This window comes from Lates calcarifer, linkage group LG3 (assembly GCF_001640805.2).
Source record: "Lates calcarifer isolate ASB-BC8 linkage group LG3, TLL_Latcal_v3, whole genome shotgun sequence".
Lineage (NCBI taxonomy): Eukaryota > Metazoa > Chordata > Actinopteri > Centropomidae > Lates > Lates calcarifer.
The window spans coordinates 17,836,242-17,861,167 of record NC_066835.1 but is presented as its reverse complement, the minus strand read 5'-3'; the positions used below and the strand labels follow the sequence as shown (position 1 = coordinate 17,861,167).

The following is a 24,926-nucleotide window of genomic DNA, read 5'->3' as shown; positions in this document are numbered from 1 at the left end:
GAATTTTTTTTGCCTTTAGGTCCTGTAAAATATATAAACTCTTGAATTAACATTTCAAGTGGTCACTTTCAGACAACATTAAGTATAAAAGTCTTTTTTTTTTTTAAATGGAACCTGCAAGTTGCTCTTTAACCGCTGTGGAATGCTCAGTAGTGGTTGCCATAGCAACAACATGTTCAATGGTGTCAGAGTGTGAAAGCTGCAGTTTGACCACCAGTGGTTTCCAGTGCGTTTTTATGAACCCCTTAATATGAAGGATGTGTACCTGTTACTTTTAATCACAGGATCGCATAACTTTTCTTTTTCTTATTTCCTACCCCTGTAAATTGATGTCACCCAAAATCTGAGGCATGTTCCGTAGGTGGAGGAAGAAATAAACTCCCTCGAAAGATTCTTGTAAAGTTCCAGATTTCAAGAAAAAGGTCAAGTAGTGTGAAAAGGGATTCAGATATCAACTGTCTCTGCTTTAGTCAGCATTCCCGTACGCTGTCTGAACTTAATCTTACACACCTACACACTCACATTTTGTCTTACATGACAAACAGTACTGCTAAACCTTTTGGCTCTAGCATCCAAAAACTGAGTTTTTCAAGTTCCAGCTTGGCGCTGCTGCGAGCTGGGAACCTCTGGTTTAGAGAAAACCCTAAGGGACATGTTGTGCTGCCAATGCCAAGTTAAGAAAGGAAATGCCATGATCCTTCCCATGAGATAAAGGCCAATTTCTACCCGCAAATTTGCAAGGTTAACTGCTCTTATCTGGCAGCATGTCAGCTGTGGGTTTTTGTCTCTGGGAAGAAACACAAAATTCACAGAAACATCAAGACTGAAAGGCAAGAGAGTGGAGACTTGTTGCGAGACCCAGGCTCTGTTTCATGACAGTTTAGAAACTCAGAGGCCTTGTGGCAGGAAGAGAGAGACAGAAGAGGATGCAGAAGTGCTGTTCGCTTTTAAAGATAGCCTCCTGCTATTTATATAGGTTTGTATGAGGGCAGGGGCTGACTGACAGGATGACGTGCTGTAGCTTGTAGACCACAGCGCTCTGTGACTTGACTAAGAACAGCCTCAGATCCACCAAATGCGCACGCCACGCCCACAGTTGCACGCTGCCGGGTCCCAGAAGTCGACCATACTTCTCATTCTTCTTCCTTGAGCTGCTTTCTGTTCCCCTGCGTCCTGTTCGTCTTTTTTTGTGTGTGTGTGTTCAGCGGCTACAGACAGATATGGCGGAGCTGGAGGGCCTGGAGTTTGGGAAGTCAGACTTTGTACTTCTGGATGAGGTGACGATGGAGCAGTTTATGGATAATCTGAAGTTAAGGTAAGGCCCGGAAGATACTGTTAGAGAGGAGGAAGGGAGGGGAGGAGGGTGGAGGCCGCTGGGTGTCAGAGATGCAATGAGTAACATTTCATACATACTAGAAAATTTTTAGACTTTTAGAAGTCTTTGTTTAGCTGGCTGTAAAATAAGTTAAAATGAGTGTAAAGTAAGTGAGATAAAAGTGTAAACTATCATATTTAACTGTCGCTGATGCTCACAGATCTACAAAACTTTAATTTCTTACAATAGTAAAGAATTACCACGTTGACAGTATCGTGATGAAACATATCAGGAAGAACAGAGAAAACAAATATGAGTCACTTATCTTTTCTTTCCCGCTCACCCTCTGGGTTCAGATATATTTGTGGTTGATTCGCTCATCACCACATTACCCATTACCATGTCATTTAGCGCAAATGAAGCACATGGCACCAAACCAATACAACAGCTAGTCTCACCAAACCTGTCTCATTTAATACATTAATGTAACTTGTTTTGTCTTGTGTTGTGACCTTTCTACTCTTTTTTGGGTGTTATTGCTCTGGGAGTTTATACTTGCCACTTGTTGTCTTTGAGTCCAGAAAGTGTTTTTCTTTTTTCTTTTTTTTATCTTGACCAATTTCACTTCCTCACTGTCTTTCATGAGGGCATCATGTTCCCAGTTCAAACTGTGAGAAATCACAGTTTTGCCCAGCAGTCATCTAAGGATCAGCAGTGGCAGAAAAACACCAAAATGTTAAACGATATCCGATTAGCTCTAGATTTTGAGAAAATAATTCGCACTCTCAGTTGACGTGTGCACAGCAGATGGCCCTCAATTAACATTTTTCACATACTTACTCTAGCTTGGCGTCTGTTTGCCAGCATTGGTTGGCAGATAATGTATGTAGCTAGAGTTTCATCACACAGCTTGATCAGACATGTCTGGAGCTAAACTTTGTGCTGATTTAAGCCCACTTTAATGACCTGCTAAACATGTTTGACTGTGAGTTCATTGTATTCACATTCACAGTACCAATAAACAGTATATTTAATGTTGGCGCAAGCAAGTTTGAAAGATGTTTCCAGGCAATGAGAGTGCAGTCAGATTTACCATCACTAGAACTCAGTCACCTGTTAATCACAGTAACCAGTCAGTCTGTTCAGTGTGTTACCAGGAAGGAGACTGGGTTCACTTCTCCATTATTTATTTTTGACACCAAACCCAAGTCGTACTCAGAAGAAACCTCAAAATTGTTGTGGCAGCCTAGGAGCGATATCTCTACTTTCAGGGGTGATTTCATCCATTTGAGGAGAGAAGACTGAGAAGACTGAACAACCTCTCCAGTGACTCAGATGCTGCTATAATCATCAGTAGCTATGTCTCAATTCACAGGCGGGAAGTCTCTGGACACTGACCACTCAGACAGGCCCTCCTGAACTCCCAAATGACATAGTCTAGCTTCCCTCAGACCAAAACTAACAGTGCTGTCAGGCGCTCCAAGTCAACTCAAATGGTTGGAAAAATTCTAAGTTTATCAGCCATGAAATGCAGTGCAAGTAGCTCAAAATTGTACTTACCTACAGTGCTTGAATAAACGTACGTTGTTACTTGATGGACAACACATGTTTTACCACTGGAAACTGCAACAACAAATGTATGATTTGCAAAACATCCAGCATGCTACAGCAGAGTCTTTCTATTAGTCCAGTTTAACTGATATATTACCGGTGGTGGAAGAAGTACTAAGATATTTTACGTAAGTAAAAGCAGCAATAACCTGTTATCTGTAAAAGTCTTACATCCTATAAACAGATTTGATTTTAAGTAAAAGTACAAACATATTCTCAAAAAATATAGTCAAAATAACCAGTAAAGCTGATGCATTAACACATAAACAGTATGTAGATATTACAGCTGGTAAAGCTGGAGCTAATTTTGAGTACTTTAACACTGTTGGGTTGTCTAATCTATAATGATGTGTCATATTTCATAAATTTTTCATATGTCTTGTTTGTAAAATCTTAATTTTATAAATAACTAGTAACTCCAGCTGTCAGATAGAAACACAGATACCTAGTAAATACTCAGTAAACAGTAGGATGATCTGGTATATTAAGGTCTGCAAAGGTTGTGTCCTCAAAACTCAAAAACAAAAATTTCAAGGTTACATTTCTTAGTTTAACTCAACCTTGTCCTGTTATGATATATTATACCTACATATGTGAATCTTAGACGATCCAGCCTCTGAACTGGGACGCCACCAGTGTGCCCACTAAACACGTGTTGTTCCTGTTTGCACCAACTGTCTCTCAGTTGCTCTTACCACACTGACCCTGACACTCTTATTAAGCTCTGTATGCAACAAAAAAAGTTAGGTAGCGTCTCGTTTATCGGATCAATTAACCTTTGTGACGTGACGATTTTAACCCTCCCAGCTCAACAAAAAGCCACAGGAGGTTACACAAGCCTGCGACGCCCTTTGAACCACAAGTTTCATTTCCTGCTTTCAGTGTACACACACTTGTGTCATTTCCTGTCAGCTTTGTATGACATAGGTGCGTGATCTTTTATGGAACTTTTATCACCAGGGTTTTTTCATGGGTGGTGTGAAACTGTCATGGGAAACGCAGGGGCTCTTATTATCCCACACATGTACATAGGATAACAGCAGTTGTAATCCATCATTGTTTTTTGTGTGCATAGGTTTGAGAAAGGTCGTATCTACACCTACATCGGAGAGGTGGTCGTCTCTGTTAACCCCTACAGACAGATGGACATTTATGGCAGAGATACCATTGATGCGTACCGGGGCCGGGAGCTGTACGAAAACCCTCCTCACTTGTACGCAGTGTCCGACGCTGCCTACAAGGCGATGAAGAGAAGGGCTAAAGACACCTGCATTGTCATCTCAGGTCTGTCTCTTTCACACTGTTAAAACTTCACCTCATGAACCACAGGTCCTGCTAGGTGGGAACTCTCTGCTGTGTATGGGCTGATGCTTCTGGGCAGTTTTCACTTCCCACACTTGAAATTCAAACCTGGTTACAAACAACAAATTCTCATTTCCCATCTTAGCAACTAAGTCTTACTAACCCAACTGTAATCCACTGATGTTCTCAGGAAGTTTTCCCTGCTGTTAAATACTAGTGTGGAAACTGTGGTTTCAATGGAGAGTTTTCTAGGGCTGTTACTGTATTTTTATTATTCAGTAATCTGTCCATTATTCTTTCAATTAATGGATCAGTCCAGAAGTTGACACCTTCTGGTGTCTTATTTTGTCCCATAAACATCCAAACATATCCAGTTTACAACCATGGAAGACAAGAAATTATTCATGCATTCATACAGCACGGTGTGCATGTCTGCATGCTCAGTCATTTTGCATTATCAACAGAAATGTCTTATTATGTTCAGGTACTTGTAGCTTAGATACCACCTTCTTTTTCTTCATAAAAGACATTGTGAAATATTGTGAAATGCAACTGCAATAATCTGTTTATCATTGTTGTGAAATTGTTGTGTGTTCCAGGTGAAAGTGGGGCAGGAAAAACAGAAGCCAGTAAATACATCATGCAGTATATTGCAGCCATCACAAACCCGAGCCAGAGGGCAGAGGTTGAGAGGTGAGAGGTGCTATGATGAACTGAAATGTAGATCTACATGGGTTTTATCCTCAAATCCAACGCAAATCCATAACTGGATCATGTGAATTTGATGTTTCCATAAATCATCTCACTTTCTTCTTCTCCGCTGACTCCATTTTCTCCTCCCTCATGGCTGTTTCTCACGTGTTTCCATCATTGGTTACCACAACATGATAAATCAGTGTGAAGAATGTGCTGCTCAAGTCCAACTGTGTGCTGGAGGCCTTTGGGAACGCCAAGACGAATCGCAACGACAACTCCAGCCGCTTCGGCAAGTACATGGACATCAACTTCAACTTCAACGGCGATCCCACCTGGAGGACACATCAACAACTACCTGCTGGAGAAGGTGAGGGGAGGTGGGGCGGGATGATACAGGGGCTTCAGCTGCAGACAGGAGCCTTTCATGGGTCCAATAAACGCAAAAACAAAGGAGTTATATGCTCTTTTGGGACGTGATGAGCCCACCTCTGCAGAAAAGTTCTGCTCATTTAGTTTTTAAATTACATCTTTTCTCCTTGGACATGAATGTTTCATGAGGTGATGACAAAGAGGTGTGAGGGAACATCCATGAATAGATGTGCCTGTGAAGTCAGTGTGCGGCTGCTGCGCGTTAATGAATGGCTCACCTGGGGGTACTTGATGCTGCTGTATTTATTCGCTCTGTTAAAGAACAGTCTGGCACTGAGAGCCGGTGTGAATGATGGAGCCATGATTCATTCTCAGAGGGCAGAAATAACCACACTGTTACTAAGCTGTCCTGTTCCTCCATCAGCAGTCAGAGTAGCGCTGATATAGACACACTCCTGCTAATAGGTTTGGTTTAAGTGTTTGTCTTGGTGGGCCAGTCTTGTCTCTCTGATGCTACTTTTAGATATTTCAAGTTCAGCTCTAGTGGAGGTGGAAAACATTTTCAGCTGTCTACAACACCAAGAATTAATGTTTTTATGTTGCACTAAAGTTCAGCAGCCATTCAGGGAAATTTCTATGGCTGACATGTGTTAGTGACAGTTGACTCCAATGAGGCCACATAAGCTTGCTAAGTTGCGTTTTGAGTTCAGAGTGGTGCTTTCACTTTTTATTTTTGGAATAAAAACGTGTTCTGACCTCTTCGGAGCTCTGTTACTTGTCATATGATTCCTCGAAACATCACATTTGACTGCTGACTCTGGTCTAGACAAAATAATTATCTTACAGTGAAAGCGTGTCTGAGGATGGATGATTGATTTACTGCCATAATCTGTTTTCCTGTTTAAGTCCAGGGTGGTTCATCAGCAAGAGGGGGAGAGGAACTTCCACTCATTTTACCAGGTACAGTCTGATCTGTGCTGCTGCTGCAAAACACACAATAATGATGCTCTATTTTAGTCCTTTAACTCATTAACCACTCATTGAACTCATCATTAACAGTAGTAGTAGTCCATAGTCCAGTAATTCCTATACAACAATATAATTGTACTTGTCTTTAACTGGTTCTGTATATTTGTTGTGTTTTCATAGTTACTGCGTGGAGGCTCTGATGAATTGCTGGAGTCATTTCACCTACAGAATGATCCTTCTGTTTATGCATATACCAAAGAGGGAGCTGCAACAACTGTGAGTTGTCACCTTTACATTAAAAAATCAACAACTGGTAATACATGAAATGAAACAAGCAGTAATTTTAAAGCCGTAATTGAGACTAAATTGCAAACATAAGAATGAACCACGTCATTTCATTGGCAAAACCTTTCTCCGTCTGTCTTTAGACCTCCAACAATGATCGCTCAAGCCACAAAGCAGTGATGAGTGCACTTGATGTAATTGGCTTCACACAAGAGGAGATTAACTCAATTTATCAGATCCTCGCCACCATTCTTCTCCTGGTAAGTTATAGCATGGTTTCTTAAAAACAGAAAATGTAATACATTTATAATAGAATAAAAATTACATAAAAATGACAAATAAATATTGGTAAAGAGTATTTTTACCACGTGTGTATGTTTTAAATTTCACAAGCATTCAGACGTCATCAGATCATGTGTCAGTAATAAGATTCAACGGTGTATTTCTCAGGGTAATGTGCAGTTTGAGAGCGATGGTGAGAGTGTTCAGATTGTGGGACTCGAAACTGTGAACCACATCGCTGAGCTGACAGCCACAGATCCAGAGAGCGTCAGTAAGAGCCTGCTGTACCGCACTGTGGCCACCGGGGGCGGCGAGGTCATCGAGAAGGGCCACACGGAGCAGCAGGCCTGCTTTGGACGGGACGCTTTTGCCAAGGTGCTGATTGCTGATCGCTTGTCCTCGTCCTGTTGGTTTATTTTCAAATCACGCAGCCCTAATTTCCTCCAACAAAGCAGCTAATCAGGATGAAATTAATGGTTTATTCCGATTAATTTTACAGCTTCCCTAGGATGAGGAAATTATGTTAACATCATTACTGTAACATGCTTTTTTTATGTGCAATTTTCACACTTTTCATTATTTTAATCTCCAACTCTATTAAACACACACTCCCGTCTTTCCTGGCTGTAGGCTCTTTATGAAAGACTATTCGGCTGGATTGTTGGCCGCATCAACAGCGTCATTGAAGTGAAAGACTACAACCCAGTGCTTCATGGGAAAAACACGGTCATTGGAGTGCTGGACATCTATGGCTTTGAGATCTTCGATAACAACAGGTTGGTGTCATCGTCTTGTGAAACATTCTCCACATCTTTCTTAGTCATTGTTGATGATGTTGCTCAAGTGTTTGTTCCTCTGTTGTTGGACAGTTTCGAACAGTTCTGCATTAACTACTGCAACGAGAAGCTGCAGCAGCTTTTCATTGAGTTGATCCTCCGACAGGAACAAGGCGAATACAACAGAGAGGGCATCACCTGGCAACATGTGAGAAACACACACAAACAATAACACGCGTATGCAAGAGGTGCGATGTCCACAGATTTCTGGCTCTTGCTCAAAGACACACATCTGCAGATCAAAACACGATCAGTCTTCATTTGCTGTTGAATTTCAGTGGCAAGATTGCAGGCATGTTCACACAGTGTAGTGACATGTATGAGTGTGGAATTTAGGTTGGAGGATGGATGAATATTTTTATTGTCTAAGTCTGGCACACACTAAAAGATTTTTAAAATCTTGCCCGATTTAGAAAATGTGAGAGACCACACACATGACAACAAATAATGTCTGATTTCACAGTTTTGTTCTTATAGTGTGTGATGTGCAACGAGAAGATCAATACAGCTACACCACACACTAACAGATTCTGTCCACCAACAACCAGTCTTGACTTTCAAAACTCTTGTGCGCTCAAATGTGACTTTAGAGCCCTGTTCCATGTGGCAATCCACAGAGTGCATGTTTAGCTTTCCTTTTGATCATAAATACTGAATGTTTAATATTTATTGGGGTGGCCCAGATCATCTCGAAGCAGATCAGGGAGGGTAAAATCACTCTGGTACACCCAGCTAAAACTAATGTAGTGTACTACAACAGTCCAGCAATAAATCCTCCCTTCACAAAAGTTATAATGTTCTGTTTTTATCACTAAGTTGTTTTACAGAGGTGTCGATTTAACTGTCTGATCATTTCAGAGGCTGTAGACTGTGTTGACAGGTGTTTATATTATATCAGTATTCACATCAGTAATAGACATACCTCTCTGTGTAACGCACAACAGTGATTGCACAAGCGTGCACTTGGCATAAAAGCAGACTCACAGTACATGAACATACATGCCAGAGAGACGCACACACAAAACACAACCTCACACACAGTATGATGAGTAACCACTTGATTCATAGACACCAGTCTGTTTCTCTGTAAATCAACAATGGTGCTGTTCACGCAGATCGACTACTTCAACAACCAGATCATTGTTGATCTGGTGGAGCAGCCGCACAAGGGCATCATCTCCATTCTGGATGAAGCTTGCCTCACTGTTGGCAACGTCACTGACACAGTCTGCCTGGACAGCATGGACACCAAACTGGCCCAGCACCCCCACTACACCTCCCGCAAGGTGAGAGCAGATTACAACATCATCTGTCAGGCTTCATCTCCCCACCTCATGTCACTCCAGTGAATCAAAATGTCAGACTGCCCAATATCCTCCCATCTGAAAACCTACTCGGCAATAAACCTGATTCTGATTCTAAATCTACCAGTTATCAATCAACACTCAAGAGGGTCTTTCTTTAAAGAAACACCCCTTACTGGTGTTGTTAAGCTGCCTTACAAAGCAGAACCCCTTTAACTGTTCAACACAAAACAGAAAAATTGGTGTTTGAGTTTGAAAAAGGGATCTCTGACTTGACTTGGTAGGAAGTGGTGATTTGTTGTAGACATATCCTCCTCGGTCTTACAGTAACTCTGGAAAAAAAAAAGAAGAAATCTTATTTTTAGCCAAAACTTAGAGTTGTTAACAGTTGTCAGAAATGCTAAAGTGAAGAAATGACTTTTTTTGTGTAAACACACAAAACACAAAACTGGTAAAGTTCCACTGCGAAAAACTTGCGTAATGTTAAATGAGTTGACACAAAAATGAATAAATCTTCTCTGCACTCAGCAAGTGAAAGTGAAAGACAGTGTTTAGAGGTGATGGTTCTTGAGTCATTTTGAAATCTGTGTGTTTAAATGATGTGACTTATGTCATGTATGTAAGCCTCCTTGTACAATATTGGCTTAACCACAAAAATACAGGCAATAATGTCATTGTGGTGTAAATATAAAAAGATACCATCAAAAATCAAAGTATATTTGTTGCATTCCCTCTCACAAAGATGTGTGATTTGGTTTGATTTTGCCTGAAAATATACAAGCAAGGTCTGACTGGAGGATTCCACTCTAACGCAGGTGCAGTTCTGCATTTCTGTCAGTAGGGGGCAGAGTTTCTCTAGTGTTTTGCATGAGTTGTTTTAAACATCTTAAGATGCTTTTCAAACAACAGGGCCTCCACAACACAGCCATCTTTCCCTGCTCTTAAAGCTGACACTCCTGTAAATGTTTGTAATACACATTTAATGAGAGAAAAAGTTCATTTTTTAAAAAAATCTCCGCTCTTCACTCACACTGTCCTCTCCCCATCTCTAGCTCAGCCCCACTGACAAAACCATGGACTTCCAGAAGCACTTCCGTATTCGCCACTATGCCGGAGACGTCACGTGAGTTTACACACTTTGTTATAATCATCTGGTTTCAGGGCTCGGGTCCAGTGTGTGGCTGAAAAAGTGACAGGATGTTGCGCCGAGTTCAGAAGTGTAAGCCTTATAATCCTATTAAGATGACATTGGCAGCAGCGGGTGTGTTCATAGAGGCATTCCAGTGGTCCAGGGTGACAGCTTGACTGGCCAGAAAATGCTGTAAATTTCCATATTAACAATTATCTGTGATTCCATGAAAATGGATTTTGGTTAGTATTCATCACATCCTCATTACTGCAGTGATGCAGACCTGAAAATATATTCCCAGAATCCAATGCAGAATTAAGTACAAATTAACATGTTCTGCACAGTACATTCATGTAGAAACTGTTCATCTGCATGCATAATGTGCATTCACTAACCCTGCATATCCAGGCAAACAAGATGCCCACATGTATAACACATGTGACACTGTGGAGGCAGGGAGAGGACGCAGTACTCAACTATAGAGATATAATATTTCATTGAATCAGTGGCCAGAAATTGCGTACCATGTTGCAGCTTTGATTCATAGCATTTTATGACTCATGCTGTATTTTTTTCCTTCTTGTATTTTATTGCTGCTGACACCTTGAGTCCTGTGGTTCCTGTCATCAAGTCATCAAGATATTGTAATTATTTTTCTTGCACGTTGTTGGAATAAAAACTCAGGTAGAACATATGGTGGGGGAGGGGGGGTGAGCACGTTATGAAAGGAAAGACTCAATCTGAAATGCAAATGGAAGTTCGAAATGAAAGATAAGATGTTCGTCTTTTCAGAAAATAGATTGTCACATTAGAAGCAGACAGGAAGGATTTGGAGAGGTGACTTGCAAAAAGGCACTGGATCAGATTCAAACAGAAGATGCTCGCAGCCTCTAGGAGAGAATTTATGGGTTGAATTTTAGTATAAATCACATATAATACTGTAAAATGGATATAGGGGATAGCATATTAGGGCTTTTTAGCTTTTATCCTGTTGTGAAATACAGTAATTTATGTTTATGTTAGTGGCTGTTTGGTTTATGACCCACAGACTAGAGATGAATCAGTTCCCTTCTCTATCACTGCTCCACTTCCCTAATGTGTCCACTGGATTTAAACGTCGCAGTGGCCAGATGAGGCCTCTGGCCAGCAGTCACCCGCTGTGGCTTTGGTTTCAGAAGATCCCTGCTGCTCACGTGTACTGTCCTCAATCTAGAGAGGGGAAGGACATTAATATGTCAAGGGAACACGAAAGGAAGAGAGGGAGGACGGGGAGGGATGGAGCCGGCTGATGAGACAATTTTTTGCTCTGAGAGATGTAGCAGCAGCAGTAATCAAGGAGAACTGGAGTAGGGTTTATTGAGGTTCTCTGACTTGGGGAAATCCAGGCTAACACGATGTCGAACACACACTGAAACACAGAGCAATTTCATCCATCTCTGAAGCTCAAGATACCTCCAGCAGACAATCATTGCACTGTGTTTTTTTCCTACTTAACCACTGGCTGCAAGTCTCTCCTTTCTACTAACATTCTGACTCATTACTGAAGTGAAAGTACCAATACTACACTGGTAAAATACTCTATTACAAGTAAAAGTCCTTTATTGAAAATATCTATAATCATTATTTTTATAATAATACACAGAATTACTGTATCACCTCAGCTTTACTGGCTTTGGTTTACTCTTGCTGCTCTGGCAGCTGCTGTCAAAAAAGTTCTATAAAGTCACTGCACAGTACCTGATCAGCATCTAAACAGCAGGCAGACACAGCAAGGGTGAACACAGTGGAGCATTTACCAGCTAAAGAGACATTTCGAGTTGGTAGAGACCAAAAACAGAGCTAAAATAGGGTTAATATTGGACACAGGCATGACTCTAGAAGGTGATAATTTGTGACTGTAGTGTTCACAACATGTTTCCGCTCAGCTGCCCCCAAGTGGACAAAAGTCAGTTATTGCAGGTTTAAGGATGTTTTTTTCCCCTTGTTGTTGTTGTTACTTACTTACATTCCACCACTGCCAGCGCTAACATGATGGGCTGGATAAGAGCGTGTGTGACAGACCTGCAGTGGTGATGACAGATGGTCGTCCCTGTCACTGCGCGTCCCCATCACCCGGCTTCAGCTCGTCTCAGGGCCACGTCGGGGTCTTGCTCCAGCTGAGCTGTCACCCCTTGTATATTGCTTCCTGGTGGCACTGACCCCCCATCATCCCCTGTCCCATCCCATCCCGTCTGAGTCTATCCTTAGTCTGGCTAAATATACCCTCTCCTCGCCCTCCCACCCCTCCCACTCTCACCAAACCACCACCACTATCACAAGCTTTGACCTACTTCACTCCCTCCTCCTCCTCCTCCTCCTCTTCCTCTTCCTCTTCTTTCCTCATCCTGTTTCCTCTTTTTCTGCTCCTTCTGTATTGCAACCCTCACCTGCCTCTCTTTGCTCTCCACATCTTAAATTCCCTGCAGTATTTCAGCCTGCACATGCAGCACTTTGAGCAGCCATAACATATATCATATTCTCTTACTGCAACAACTTTATATTGCAAGAAATTCACATCTTCGTTGCACCGTGCTCTCTTACACCCTGTACAACAACAGCCTCCTTGCACCAACCTTGACCTTCACTTAAATATACTTCCCTCTAAATCATCCTCCCCTCTCCGGAGAACCGCTGCCTTTATCTCTGCATGTCCTCTCCTGTCTGTCCTGTTCCAACCACTGTCCTGTCCTGTCCTGTCCTTGTAAATGACTGTTATGGCTTGTTATTGTGTGTTCTGATTGCTCTCTCTCATCCTTTCACACTCTGTCTCCCTTCGGCGAGCTTCCCAGAATCTGGTCAGGTGGTTTTTGGCGCCCGTGAGCCAAGGGGACACATCTGTCACAGCCGGCCTCTGCTTCTTTGCCTCCAGATGTGACAGCCGAGGACACAGTCAGAGACAGGGGACACACAGACGACATGTGACGTGCAGCTTGTTTGTGTGTTTTTTTGTTTGCCAGAGAGGGAGGGAAGCGGAGAGGATGTGTAGAAGAAATGTGTGTGAGGAAGAGAATGGGTGGTGGAAAGTAACTAAGTACAATTAATCGCGTATTGTACTTTAGTTACGTGTTGAGGTACTTGTGCTTTACTGGAGTAATTTAATTTCATGCGACTTTATTCTTCTACTCAACAACATTTATCTGACAGCCGTTGTTACTAGTTACTTTACATTAAAATAAACTGCTTATAAGAGAATTCACCTTTAAACTTCTGAAATTATTTCATTTAAATGAATCTTTGAGGCTAGTTTGAAGTAAAATTTCCAATATTTTACTAAATTTATAAAATATTTTCCTTCCCCATCAATTGGGTTGCAATAAGCCACTGCACAGACGATCTATGGGGTCGTTTTCTTAGAAGTGGACAGTCTCAACCAACAGTGAAATACTACAATGAAAATATCACAAATAGAGGCCATCTTTCTATTTAAGAGTACTTTTCAGTACTAAGGAGGAGAAACTGAGTATATTAACACGTACAACTTACTTCAGTAAGAGACTGCTTGAGTATGCACAATCTGTATAATATCACAAAGCATCCACACTGTGCAAGTTATTGTTGAACTGTGAATGAGGGAAGAGAGGGAGTGAGGTTTATCTGAGGCAATGCTTACACTACAGCAGGCTCTCACCCCGCAGGGCTGGACGACTTATGTAACTGTGCCTTACAGTGCGCCCGTGACCTCCCACTGATGCCACACCAAAAGCAACTGAGCTGTTTGAAAAAAGGCAGACAGATTAGTTTGTAGACAGTTCAGTGTTGTTGTTTTTTTTTTTAAACGTGAGCCATGGGGGGAATTTTGACCATGTTCCTAATTTGTAAATCATCTAAGCGGCATGACTGTTGTTCTAATCCTCTAGCCTGAGGACTGTGAATCATTTGGAGCAGAGTGGAGTCAGTTAACGGCGAGTGATAGTGACCCTTTTAGTGACAGATGCTTACTGTTTGAATTGTGTTACTTTCTATCTGACTTCCTTGTAATTTTAGCATCCTGACTCTTTTTCTGACACACCACTTCACTCCAAGGGCTCTTCAGTTGGGCCTCCCCTCTTCTTTTGAACTACTTTTAGCCACTTACTCTTGATTATACTCACTTTCTCCCTCTGTGTCTATTACAGATATTCTGTTGAGGGATTTTTGGACAAAAACAAGGACCTGCTTTTCCAAGATTTCAAGCGTCTCATGTACAACAGGTGCCAAACAGTCTTCACTGACAGTTTTTTCCAACATCACGATGCTCTTGACAGTTCAGTAACTGGGTTAAGTGTATAAATGAGTTTCTTCTTCGCTAGCCTAGTTAATAGTGTCCTCTCTTCGCTCTTCGCCCCCCTTTTCTGTCTCTCTTATAGTGCCAACCCAGTCCTGAAGGAGATGTGGCCAGATGGTCAGCTGAGCATCACAGAGGTCACCAAGCGACCTCTGACCGCCGCCACCCTCTTCAAGAACTCCATTGTGGCCTTGGTGGATAAACTGGCCTGCAAGGTCTGTGCTCTTGTCTCATGATTGACTTCCTTTTCCCTTCTCTATAACCCTAAAGAGACCCTTAAAAAGAACGGGTTTTCTGATCAGTTTTCGTATCCATTTTAACTAGTTTGTCTAAGAGAATAAAGTTGATTTTGATTATTTGTAGTGTCGCTAGGTGTCTGTCCTCTATTAAATGAAATCATTGTGTTTAAATATGCGATGCTTGAGCACATTAAACCGCATGAATTTCACTTGTCAATGGCTAAGATGACAGTTACAGCTAATCTGCTAAGATAGCTAGCTCTAGCATGAGTTTAGATAAGGTTTTTCCATAATAATTATCTTGTCACTAGGTGTCTGTCTTCTGTTAATTAAAATCAGTTTAATAAATTGATTTACAACTTAATACATTTAATATGTGATGTTTGAGGACATTTAATTAGGCTTTATGAATTTCACTTGACAGTGGCTGAGATGGCAGTTAACAGCTAATCTTCTAAACTAGCTAGCTTTAGCATGAGTTTAGATTTGTTTTTTCCTTCCATCATGACTGGATTTAACTACACCTCATTTAGTTATTTCAAATAACCAGCTGATATTTTTAAATTACAGAAAACAGCTCAGGGCAAGTCAGTAAGTGTATTTAGTGTTAGCTTTAGCCTAGCTGTTAGCTGTCTTTTTAACTGCACAGCCAGATAGCAGCTGCTGTGGGTTGGCTTTGTTTTAGCTTTGTTTTGTGGTTACTGCAGATCTTAACATGCTTTTGATTTTGACATTTTTATGGTATAATAATTTTTATTTGGTAAAACAGTTGCCAAAATGTCTAGAGTCCAGTATTTGCTCAGTTTTGCCCTAATATGAACTTACACTTTTGACTTTGTGGGGCAGAATGGATGTCAAATCAAATGCACTTATATTTTCATGTTAGTATTAGTAGTTCTTTGCCCCAGTTTACTCGGCTGTGATCATCAGGAGGATGCTCTGCACCAGTATAGACTGTTCTGGTCCCTGTAAAGCCTGTATGAGTCACAGGCTATTCTGAGGCTGCCACCGTGTCTGTGTTGTTGATGTTTCTTTGGGGAGGACGGTTCATCACCATGCATGACAAACTATGGAGCGAGAGAGAGGAAGCATGCAGCTGTCCAACAAGAACACACATACATAGCAATGTGCTCTTTTCGGTGTCAGAGAGTAACAGTTTTTGTAGGTTGCTTGTCCTCATCCTGTCTGACTGTATGTGGAGTTGGGAGGGATGTGAGGAGGAGGAGGAGGAGGTGGTGGTGGAGGACCACAAAATGTGCTGCTCACCTCTCCTGGCCTCATCTTACTGACTGAAGTCTGACATTTCCTGCTGTTATTTTGGGATGGCCTGCTGTCGGGCTGTTGTAGCATCTCGTCTCAGTGTGGCTGAGGTAAAATGAAAGGAAACTCCCCTGGCAGCTGTTTTCTCCCCCCCCCCCCCCCCCCTTTCAGGTCACGTTGAAAGAGCGGATGCTTTCCTCAACTGCGGTTCACAATCACCTGTGCCCAGGCTGCCCACCTCATTTGCTCCCAACCCCGTCCTATTGACTGACTCGTTTCTTAAAACTCTGCTGAGCGGAGTTGAAACTCGGGGCACACATGCACATGCATCATTGATGTGATGGGTGACAGTGTTGGGGAGGGAGCCCTCAGAAAGTGCTCACTTTGTTCCTCCTTGTTCATCTTTCATGGACAGAGAGTGAGAGACTGTAAAACCACAGCAGCCTCTGTTCTTTGATAGCATATCGTGTCCCTGAGAGATCCCTCTCAAGGTGTGAGCATGCAGCCACACTTTATTGCCTTCAAAGTTTTAACACGCAGCCTAACGTGCTGTTAATAAGCCGACACGCTGGATGTATTGTGAGGCTCAGCTGCTCGCTGTAGCATCTGTTGAAATATTCTGCAAGTCTGATTAAGGTCACTGAACTCGGTTTGCCAGTTTTGCAGCTTGGCTGTGGCTCAGTGACAGTTTACAGGCTGAGTTTAGTTTATTTACTCGCACAGTGATGAACACAGCAGCGACGAAAACACTGAATAAAAACACGAGAGAATCAAAACCAAGTGCAAGTTTGCACAGGTGATAAAACAAAAGTGTTATGAGAAAATGTTGCCTCGAACATACAAACACTGAGTCAGTCCAAGTGTGAAGGAACATAAAATGCTAAATAAGTACTTTAACTTTCACTGTGCTTGACATGTTTCATCGCCTCAAGATCAAGTGTAATATTATATTTTTCTTTAAACTGATTCAGAAGCTATTTATCCTGATCCCTGCTGGGAAGTCCAGTACAATATTTTACAATAACTACAAACAGGTGAATGAGACGGCAGGTATTTGGTGTCCTCTGGTTGAAAGACGATCTGTCTCACAGTCCTGCAGGCAAACAACAACACAACTCTTTTCTTCTGTCTTCCAGGAGCCGTACTATGTGCGATGCATCAAGCCCAACGAGATGAAGTCGCCGGTGCTTTTCGATCGATGCCCGCTGCCAGCACCAGGTGGCCTACCTCGGCCTGCTGGAGAACGTGATGGTGCGCAGGGCGGGCTTTGCCTACAGGCAGCACTACGCTCGCTTCCTGCAGCGGTAAGAGAATAAGCTCACTGTGTAGTTAAGCAAGACTTCTTCAGTGTTTCTCCTCTTCAAGGAAGTTTAGACTGTCTGTCTCGCTTTTTCAGCAGCTCGGTGTAACCACCCAGTGTTGCTGCTCTGATGAAATTTTTCTAAGAATTACTGAAGCAGAACTTTTATCACATTATCTTACCCAAAATGCAGTTGGAGTTGCATTTAACAGCTGAGAACAATGTCACATGTGATCTTTTCTGTTAAACTGAGAGGACAGAAAGTACAAACTAGATCATCTTCACTGATAGTTAAAGTAAATCTACATAATAAAGTGAAACCAGACTACTTTTCTCTTGTGTCCTTTTGAGTCTAAAGCTTGTCTTTATGCACACCTGAAGAAAAATGTGTTGTTTTTGTCTTTTCCCTGCTCCTATACTTCAAACTAGTAATGTCCATTTTCTCTGTCACACCTACTTGCCTGAATGAATTTCTGCTAACATTTACTAACAGGCTGCAAACAGCAGCACTCACTCTTTTGAAATGATGAATAAGCATAAAGAAAACTGAAAAATCAAATATGAATGGTAATGTCCTGTTGACTCAACAGCTTTTACAGCCACAGTAACAAGAGCAGTTTTAATAACTTCCACCCTTGAGCTCTGCTTTCTTCTTTCTCCTCCTGCAGGTATAAAATGACGTGCGAGTACACCTGGCCAAACCACCTGATGGCCTCGGACAGGGAGGCCGTGGAGGCCATCGTCACCCAGCACGGTTTCCAGGACGACGTGGCGTACGGCCATACTAAGCTATTTGTCCGAACGCCACGATCTCTCTACACCCTGGAGCAGGAGAGAGCCGCACTCATCCCCATCCTGGTGCTTTTCCTGCAGAAGGTTCGTCATCATTTGCTGTCATGATCATTTCTTTAGCATTCACCTACAGCCTCAATGCGAGTTAAAAATTTTAAATGTCAGATGTCCACGGCTGTATCCTAGTGAGGCTGTATTGATCTGACAGTCCAATTAATTGACACAGAGACCTAATTTAATGTCACATGCAGCTCCAGTCATGTGATTACAGCTAATCATCCACAGCGTTGTCTTCTCCGGTTTCAAACGTCGACTTCTGGGTTTCAAAGCAGAGAAGCAGTTTGCCTCAGCCTCATGAATATGTGGCTCCTGGTTATGTTTGACTGAAATTCATCTGCCAGCTTGAATCCTAATTTCCTGTAACAATAATTGGGAGAATTAATGAGATCCAGAGTACAGTTACATTAAAGTCAATTACTTCGCTTGCTCAATGAAACAACCTTCTCCTTTCTCTTTTCCCCTGACCTACTTTGATGACTCTGCAGAGAAGTCTCTTTAACTGGAGCACAAATTTGTCTTCGGCTCAGCAGGACACAGAGGAGACATCTCTCTTCTCTTTTATGTATCTAACACGTCCCCTCTTTTTTCTAAAAACTCACAGGTATGGCGTGGGGCTTTAGCTCGTATGAGGTGCCGGCGGATGAGGGCCATCTACGCCATCATGGGCTGCTATAAGCGCTACAAGGTCAAGGCTCACTTCTGGGAGGTGGAGCGGAGGTTCGCTAATGTACGAACTATGGCCGACTATGGAAAGACTGTGGAGTGGCCGACCCCGCCTGCAGCTCTGTCCCAGTTTCACAACAATACAGTCATGCTGCATCGCAGGTCAGATCCCACAGAATTAAACTCAAACACCGTAAAAGTCACAAACACTATGAGTATTGTTCAAATATTTAGTCCCAAAACACATTTTACCTCGACCAAACTGTCAGAGATAAATCATCTTGTGTCCAAAATAAGCATAAATCAGTTTTGAATAAGGAATGAAAAGACAGTTAAACGTTTTTAAGGAATAGTTTGACATTTTGCATGGTAGATATGAACCTACAGTCAGTTAGCTTGGCTTAGCATGAAGACTGAAAAACAGAGGAAAACACCTTCCCTGGTCCAAAGTCTTCAGACTCATATCATGTTAAAGCAACATTATGATCATTTTGAAAATATCAAGAATTAGAAACAGAGGTTGTCACAGTGACAGCAGTTCCTGCTCCAGAAGCTGGGAATCATGGGTAATATACACCGTTCAGCCATGTTTCAGTTCAGTGAGTGGGGAGTGCACAGTCAGAACTCTGGTCAAGTACATGAAAACCACTTAACTGTTCTGATTCGGAGCCCAACAGAATTAATTACCACTTGTGGCTGCAGGGTGCGCTGCTGCTCAGCAAAGTTACATTTTGTTTCTTTAACTGGTAAACTTTAGGGGTGCTGGTTGGCATATTTTGTCACCTTTGGACAGAGCCAGACTAGCTGTTTCCTCCTGTTTTCAGTCTTTATGCTAAGCTAACCCTGGGTTCATATTCATGCACAAAGTGAGTCAAGAAAGTGAATATATTTTAAAACATTTGAATACATTCTCAGCAGCTGCAGAATAACTTGAAAGAGTCTTTGTTGGAGTGAGTGACGTCTGAAGTAACAAGAATATTATTTTGGCACTGCAGATAAAATCTATTTTTATCCCTCACAGACATTAAGTTGAAGCTGTACCTCCTACTGTACTGCACCTTTGATGTATTACTCCACCCACGTGGCATGCTGTCTTGTTCTCGTCCCTTGTTGTCAGGTGGTGGGCGAGGCAGATCGTGAAGAACATCCCTCCGTCTGACATGCTGGAGGTTCGGGCCAAAGTGGCAGCTCTGACTGCTCTGAGCGGAGAGAGGAAAGACTGGGGCTTCAGCAGACCCTGGGAGAGGGACTACCTGGCCAATGTAAGATTCACACTTGAACAAAACACAAACAAAACAAAGTCTGGGTGCTCTTGAGCTCCAGCAACATGTATTTTCATGTTCCACCACACATTATGTTAAAAGTCCTCAATTACACTTGATATTTACTTCACCAAAATCAAAGTCCAGTTGATCCTGACCGGTCTCTAAGCTTTCAGTTACCAGCCTTTTTACTATATTTATTCATTAATCTTAGGGCTGCAACTCTGACTATGTCCATTAGAGATCTGAACATTATTTTTTTGATTAGTAGTTAATAGTTTGGTCAGAAAATATTGAAAAGTTCCCCTTCCCAATTTCCCTTCCCCTTCCCTACAAAGGTATTCAGTGTATAATCATGAAAGACAAAGAAAATCAGGAAATAATCCAATTTCAGAAGCATGAAGCAGTGATTGTTTTGTTGGTATTTCTGCTGAAAAATGTTAATTAATGCTAAAATTGTAGCAGATTAATTTTGCTTGAGCTTCAGCTCCACTTTATTTAGTTATTAGTTCATCTAACTGAGATATTTTTACACCAAGAGAAGTAATGCAACTGGTAGTAACAGTGACGGGTACAGGGTGTAGCTCTGTCCGTTGTTAGGCCTTTAAATTCAGGTAAAAATAACAACAGTGAAAGTAAACAAACAAGCAAACAAATGTATAAAAAGATCTGGAGCTTAAAAAAGTACTGGAACTTGATATAACTTTTCAAAAACTGGTGAAAATCAAAACCAAAGGCAGTTTTATGTTTTCTAAGCAGTCCTAACCACAAGAGGACCTCATTCACTGTAAACTGGTTTCAATAAGATGCTTTTTCCTCTTTTTCTTTTAATAAAATCCATTAGACTTAATTCACCCTGCAGGCAGAATTTTTCGCTTGAATCTCTCACAGTAAACAAGACTTGAATGACCGGCAGTGTGCAGAATCACAGAAAATCATCTGTTGTTGTGAATGTATACAGTGCATGTGACAAGCCTGACGGTAAACAGCATGACTAAAGGAGGACGGTGCCTGTGAACACAGCCCTCTCTTAATGAATCCCACAGTCGCCTCATTAACCAGCTAATCTGAGGTTGTTTGGTGGCCAGGGGCTTGAAAGACGCCTTCAGGGAGCGGCGAGCATGACCGCCTCAAGAGTCCTGACTCACTCCCCTCGTTAGGTTTGTCAGACGGCCCGTGACTCGCAGGCCTCCTTCAGGGCTTCAGCTTCACGTGATTGTCGTTAATTCCACAAAAGACCTATAGATAAGTGCATGTAATGCAGCATGCGGTCAGCCTAGATCGTGACTAGTATGTGGCTGAGCACAGGAGGAAAAGAGGAAGGAGAGAAAGTTGAAATGGGACAGTGTGTGTCATGTTTTCTGAAAACCAGATCACAAGATTCAACAAGTTTACGTTGGTTTTTCTAATCCGAGCTGATGTTAGAAATCGGAGTAGGGATGCTGCTGGTGTCTGAGGCCGAAAGTAAAATCTGTCAACATTTAACGAAACAACTATGCCTCCTACAAACTGCACATCACATGCAGCTGTTCATAAACCGGCCACAAAGGTCTGGAGGTCTGTAAATCCTGAATAATATCTTAGTTGGAAAATGCTAAATTCAGAATATGGACATTATTAATGTGCATTTAACTGTACTAATGGCAATGAATCAGGAAAGGGTCCTCTTCAAACTCATGCCACACATTTAGAAGCACACTAAAATATCATAGCATCCATTAGCTTTGAGATTTCCCCTCATCAGCACAAAGGGTCCAGGCCCAAACCATGAAAATCAGCCACATACACAAGTCAGTTTAATTTATATAACACCAAATGACAACAGAAGTTATCTCAGGTCTGGGTGGAGAGAACACGGGAAGGAGAAAATAGTAAAATGCAGATTCCATATAGAGATGTAACGTGGTATTAACAAGAGTAATAATAGCAATAATGGTAATGGCAATTGTGATAGTGGTAGTAATAGTAGCAACAAGACTAGAAGTAAGACTAATGATTTTGAATATAAGAGCAGGTGTTGAGCAGGATCGTAGGAGCAGCAGGAGGCATGTTATCACAGATGTTGAGTTAGTGACATGTATTAATGGGATATGAATATGTACAGATAGAGAAAGAGAGAGGAGCTCAGTGCAGAGCCACATAAATCTGGCCATATAGTGTATATTCAGTGTGAAAGGAAGGAGAAGGAGAAATGGAAGAAACCTAAGACTGAGGACATTATTATAATGGCTACACTCTACAGTAGTGAGACTAAGAAACGGTTTTAGATTTCCTTCTTAGCTGCCCACGACTGTGTTTCTCATCAGGCAGTTTAGCTCCAGTATCAGCCGCCCTGCTCCCTCTCTCTCTAACAGCATGTCAAACACCGTGTCTGGTAACGACGGCCCGAGGCCCCCCCGAGCTTTGATCTACCGCTTATGGAATTACAGCGATAAAAAGGCTTGGAAGAGGCCGAGGAGAGGTCACAGAGAGTTCTACAGCTACGAGATGCGTTCCTTGTGCCATCATCTTCGGCTACATGTGATAATAAATGTGGGTCCTCTCATTTCCTGCAGGTGCGAGACTGCCCTCAGACCAGCTCCGGCTTCATCCGGGTTTCCAAGGAGCTGAGGAACAAAGACGAGTACAGTCAGGTCCTCTTCTCTGGCTTCTGCAGGAAGGTACAGTACGTGGGAAAGAGAACACAGTGAAATGGAAATGTCTGTTTTGTAGCCACGAGGAGTTTCTTTTCTTTTGTTGCTTCCCTTTTAGCTGTGGGATGTTTTTCTCACTTGTTGTTTTCCCCCATTCCACCCCCTCGCACTCTTCTCTCCCTCTTTTGTATCAGCTCGTCTTTCAGGATTTCATGTTCCGACAGTGGATACAACCCTCTCAGACAGAAATCCAAAAAACATGATAATCAGAGGATTAATCATGAAAGGAGCTGAACTGTGAATTCTAAAGTATCAAACTTCCTCCACCTTCAAGATTCGGCCTGTTTTGAATCGACTGAATGAATCAGCTGAGGCCCTGCTTATTATTTTACCTCATGATGAACTTGCTCTTATCATCTCCCTGTGGATAATGATAGCCATATTTTCCTTATCAGGGATTGTACAGAGAGGGCTTCCACTAAATCCTGGGTGAAGCTTTAGCTTATGAAGATATGTGGGTTTTGATAAAGCGAATAAAAACAGCCTCTAACACTGACAGATGCAGCAGAGCATTTGTCTCGCCTCTTTTTTTTTTGTTTGTTTTGTTTTATGTGTGTTACTCGTTTGCAGCTCCACAAGGAAAACCTGTTTTGTATTTGATAACCCAGACAAAAAAAAAAAAGTCTCTTAACAGAAAATAGGAAATGAACAAATGTGGCGTCTCATCCTCGTCTTTCTCCATTTCCCTCTTTTTGCTCTCTCAGGTGAATAGATTCAACAAAAGCACAGACCGCAGCCTGCTCGTCACAGACAAGTACGTCTACAAATTAGAGCCAAAGAAACAGTACAAGGTTTTGAAGAGGCTTCCTTTAGACACTGTAAGTACTCACATGGGAGAGCGCACACTATGAACGCACACTCGCACAGACACACAGACTCATTTGCTATACTTGTAGGGACCCTCCAGTGAATTTATTCAATCTCTGAACTTAACCCAACTCAACAAACTCATTACAAACAATATGACTCTGTGCTGTAGAGTCCTGTTGTCATCCTCAAGCACTGTATTGTACTTTACTTTAGTGTTTCCATTTTATGCTACTTTACACTTCTGCTCCACTACTTTTCAGAGGGAAACACACTAATCCATTACTTTTATTTAACAACTTACTTTTAAGATGAAGATATTAAACCAGTGTTTTCCAACCTTTTTAGCCTCTGACGTCTTACAAAAAGTACTGTGTAGTTTTTTTAACAGTTCCACCAAATATTTTTCCCTCCAAACCTCTCACAAACAAAACCCACACTGCTGAATTTGGGTGACATTTTATTTTATCACAAAGAGCATGGCTCAGGTACTTTATTCCTCTCTGCTCTTCAAACTAGTGAAGCAGTGTAACCAGAGAGGCCTGGGCACACAGAAGGAGTCACTGTGCTTCAAACAGAGCTTGTCAGATTGTTCAGCAGTGAATAAAAACACCTCACACATCTTTCTGAAGAACTGGGAGGGGTTGCTGTAACTTACCAAAAACTACAGGCCGACTTTCACACCCAGATGTGTGGAGGTGAAAAACCAGGCTGGATTATTTAACTTTTCACACAGCTACTTCCTTTAGTTTGTTTTAAGCAGCTTAATACACTGCTAATATTCATTCCAGTGGAGGAATAAGTCACACATATTCAACAGTGGTGATATTTTTAGTAAAGTTCTGTGGAATAGAAGCTGTAACAGACTGTAGCTGGTCTCTGCAGGGGATTTAAATGAGGATGTTGATTAAGATTTTAAAAAATATAATAAGGTGGAATGATGGCCATGTTTTTGAAAAGGTACTCTAAAAAACACCTAAACACCTGAGATATCCTAACCTTTGTTCCCTAACGCGAAGCGCCAAAAACTCCACATGAGGAGTGGACTGACCTCGATGTTATCCTTAAACCTAACTCTAATTGAAGCTGTTAAATAATGAACTATAAACCAAAACCTAAAAGGTAGTGGGAACCAGGCTGGGTTGTAAGAGGAAGCACAGATGCACTGCACAGCACCAAGTAACAGCTCCACCTCCCTGGGAATGTGGGTCAGACCTGTTGTACTTTATCCCAGCTGCCTGTTATTTCTCACTCTGTGCACTTCCTCTATTCACTCCACACACTCTTACACACTTCCATCATGTTTGACCTGGGTCACTGCAAGGAAAGGTACAAGAGCAATAAGAGGACTCGGTGTTGACTGAAAGGGCTTTTGACCTGTTTGAGAGACTCGATGTGTGTGTGTGTGTGTGTCAGGTGTTGTGTTTGGTATGTGAGGCCGTGGTCGTC

General features: G+C 42.0%; 1 protein-coding gene across 1 annotated transcript in view; it reads left to right on the top strand.

Moving 5' to 3' along the window:
* Positions 1–974: 974 nt before the first annotated feature.
* The window catches only part of myo1g (myosin IG), a 45,169-nt gene continuing 21,217 nt past the window's right edge, over positions 975–24,926 (top strand). Inside the window, 22 exon segments of the mRNA XM_018699997.2 lie at positions 975–1,315; positions 4,002–4,210; positions 4,828–4,921; positions 5,125–5,257; positions 5,259–5,291; positions 6,200–6,253; positions 6,443–6,538; positions 6,691–6,807; positions 6,998–7,204; positions 7,460–7,605; positions 7,699–7,813; positions 8,781–8,951; positions 10,022–10,092; positions 14,253–14,327; positions 14,484–14,616; positions 17,037–17,096; positions 17,098–17,204; positions 17,869–18,076; positions 18,654–18,877; positions 19,833–19,977; positions 22,533–22,637; positions 23,375–23,488. Of these exon segments, the coding sequence (XP_018555513.1) occupies positions 1,221–1,315; positions 4,002–4,210; positions 4,828–4,921; positions 5,125–5,257; positions 5,259–5,291; positions 6,200–6,253; positions 6,443–6,538; positions 6,691–6,807; positions 6,998–7,204; positions 7,460–7,605; positions 7,699–7,813; positions 8,781–8,951; positions 10,022–10,092; positions 14,253–14,327; positions 14,484–14,616; positions 17,037–17,096; positions 17,098–17,204; positions 17,869–18,076; positions 18,654–18,877; positions 19,833–19,977; positions 22,533–22,637; positions 23,375–23,488 (2,712 nt within the window). The 5' untranslated portion in view covers positions 975–1,220.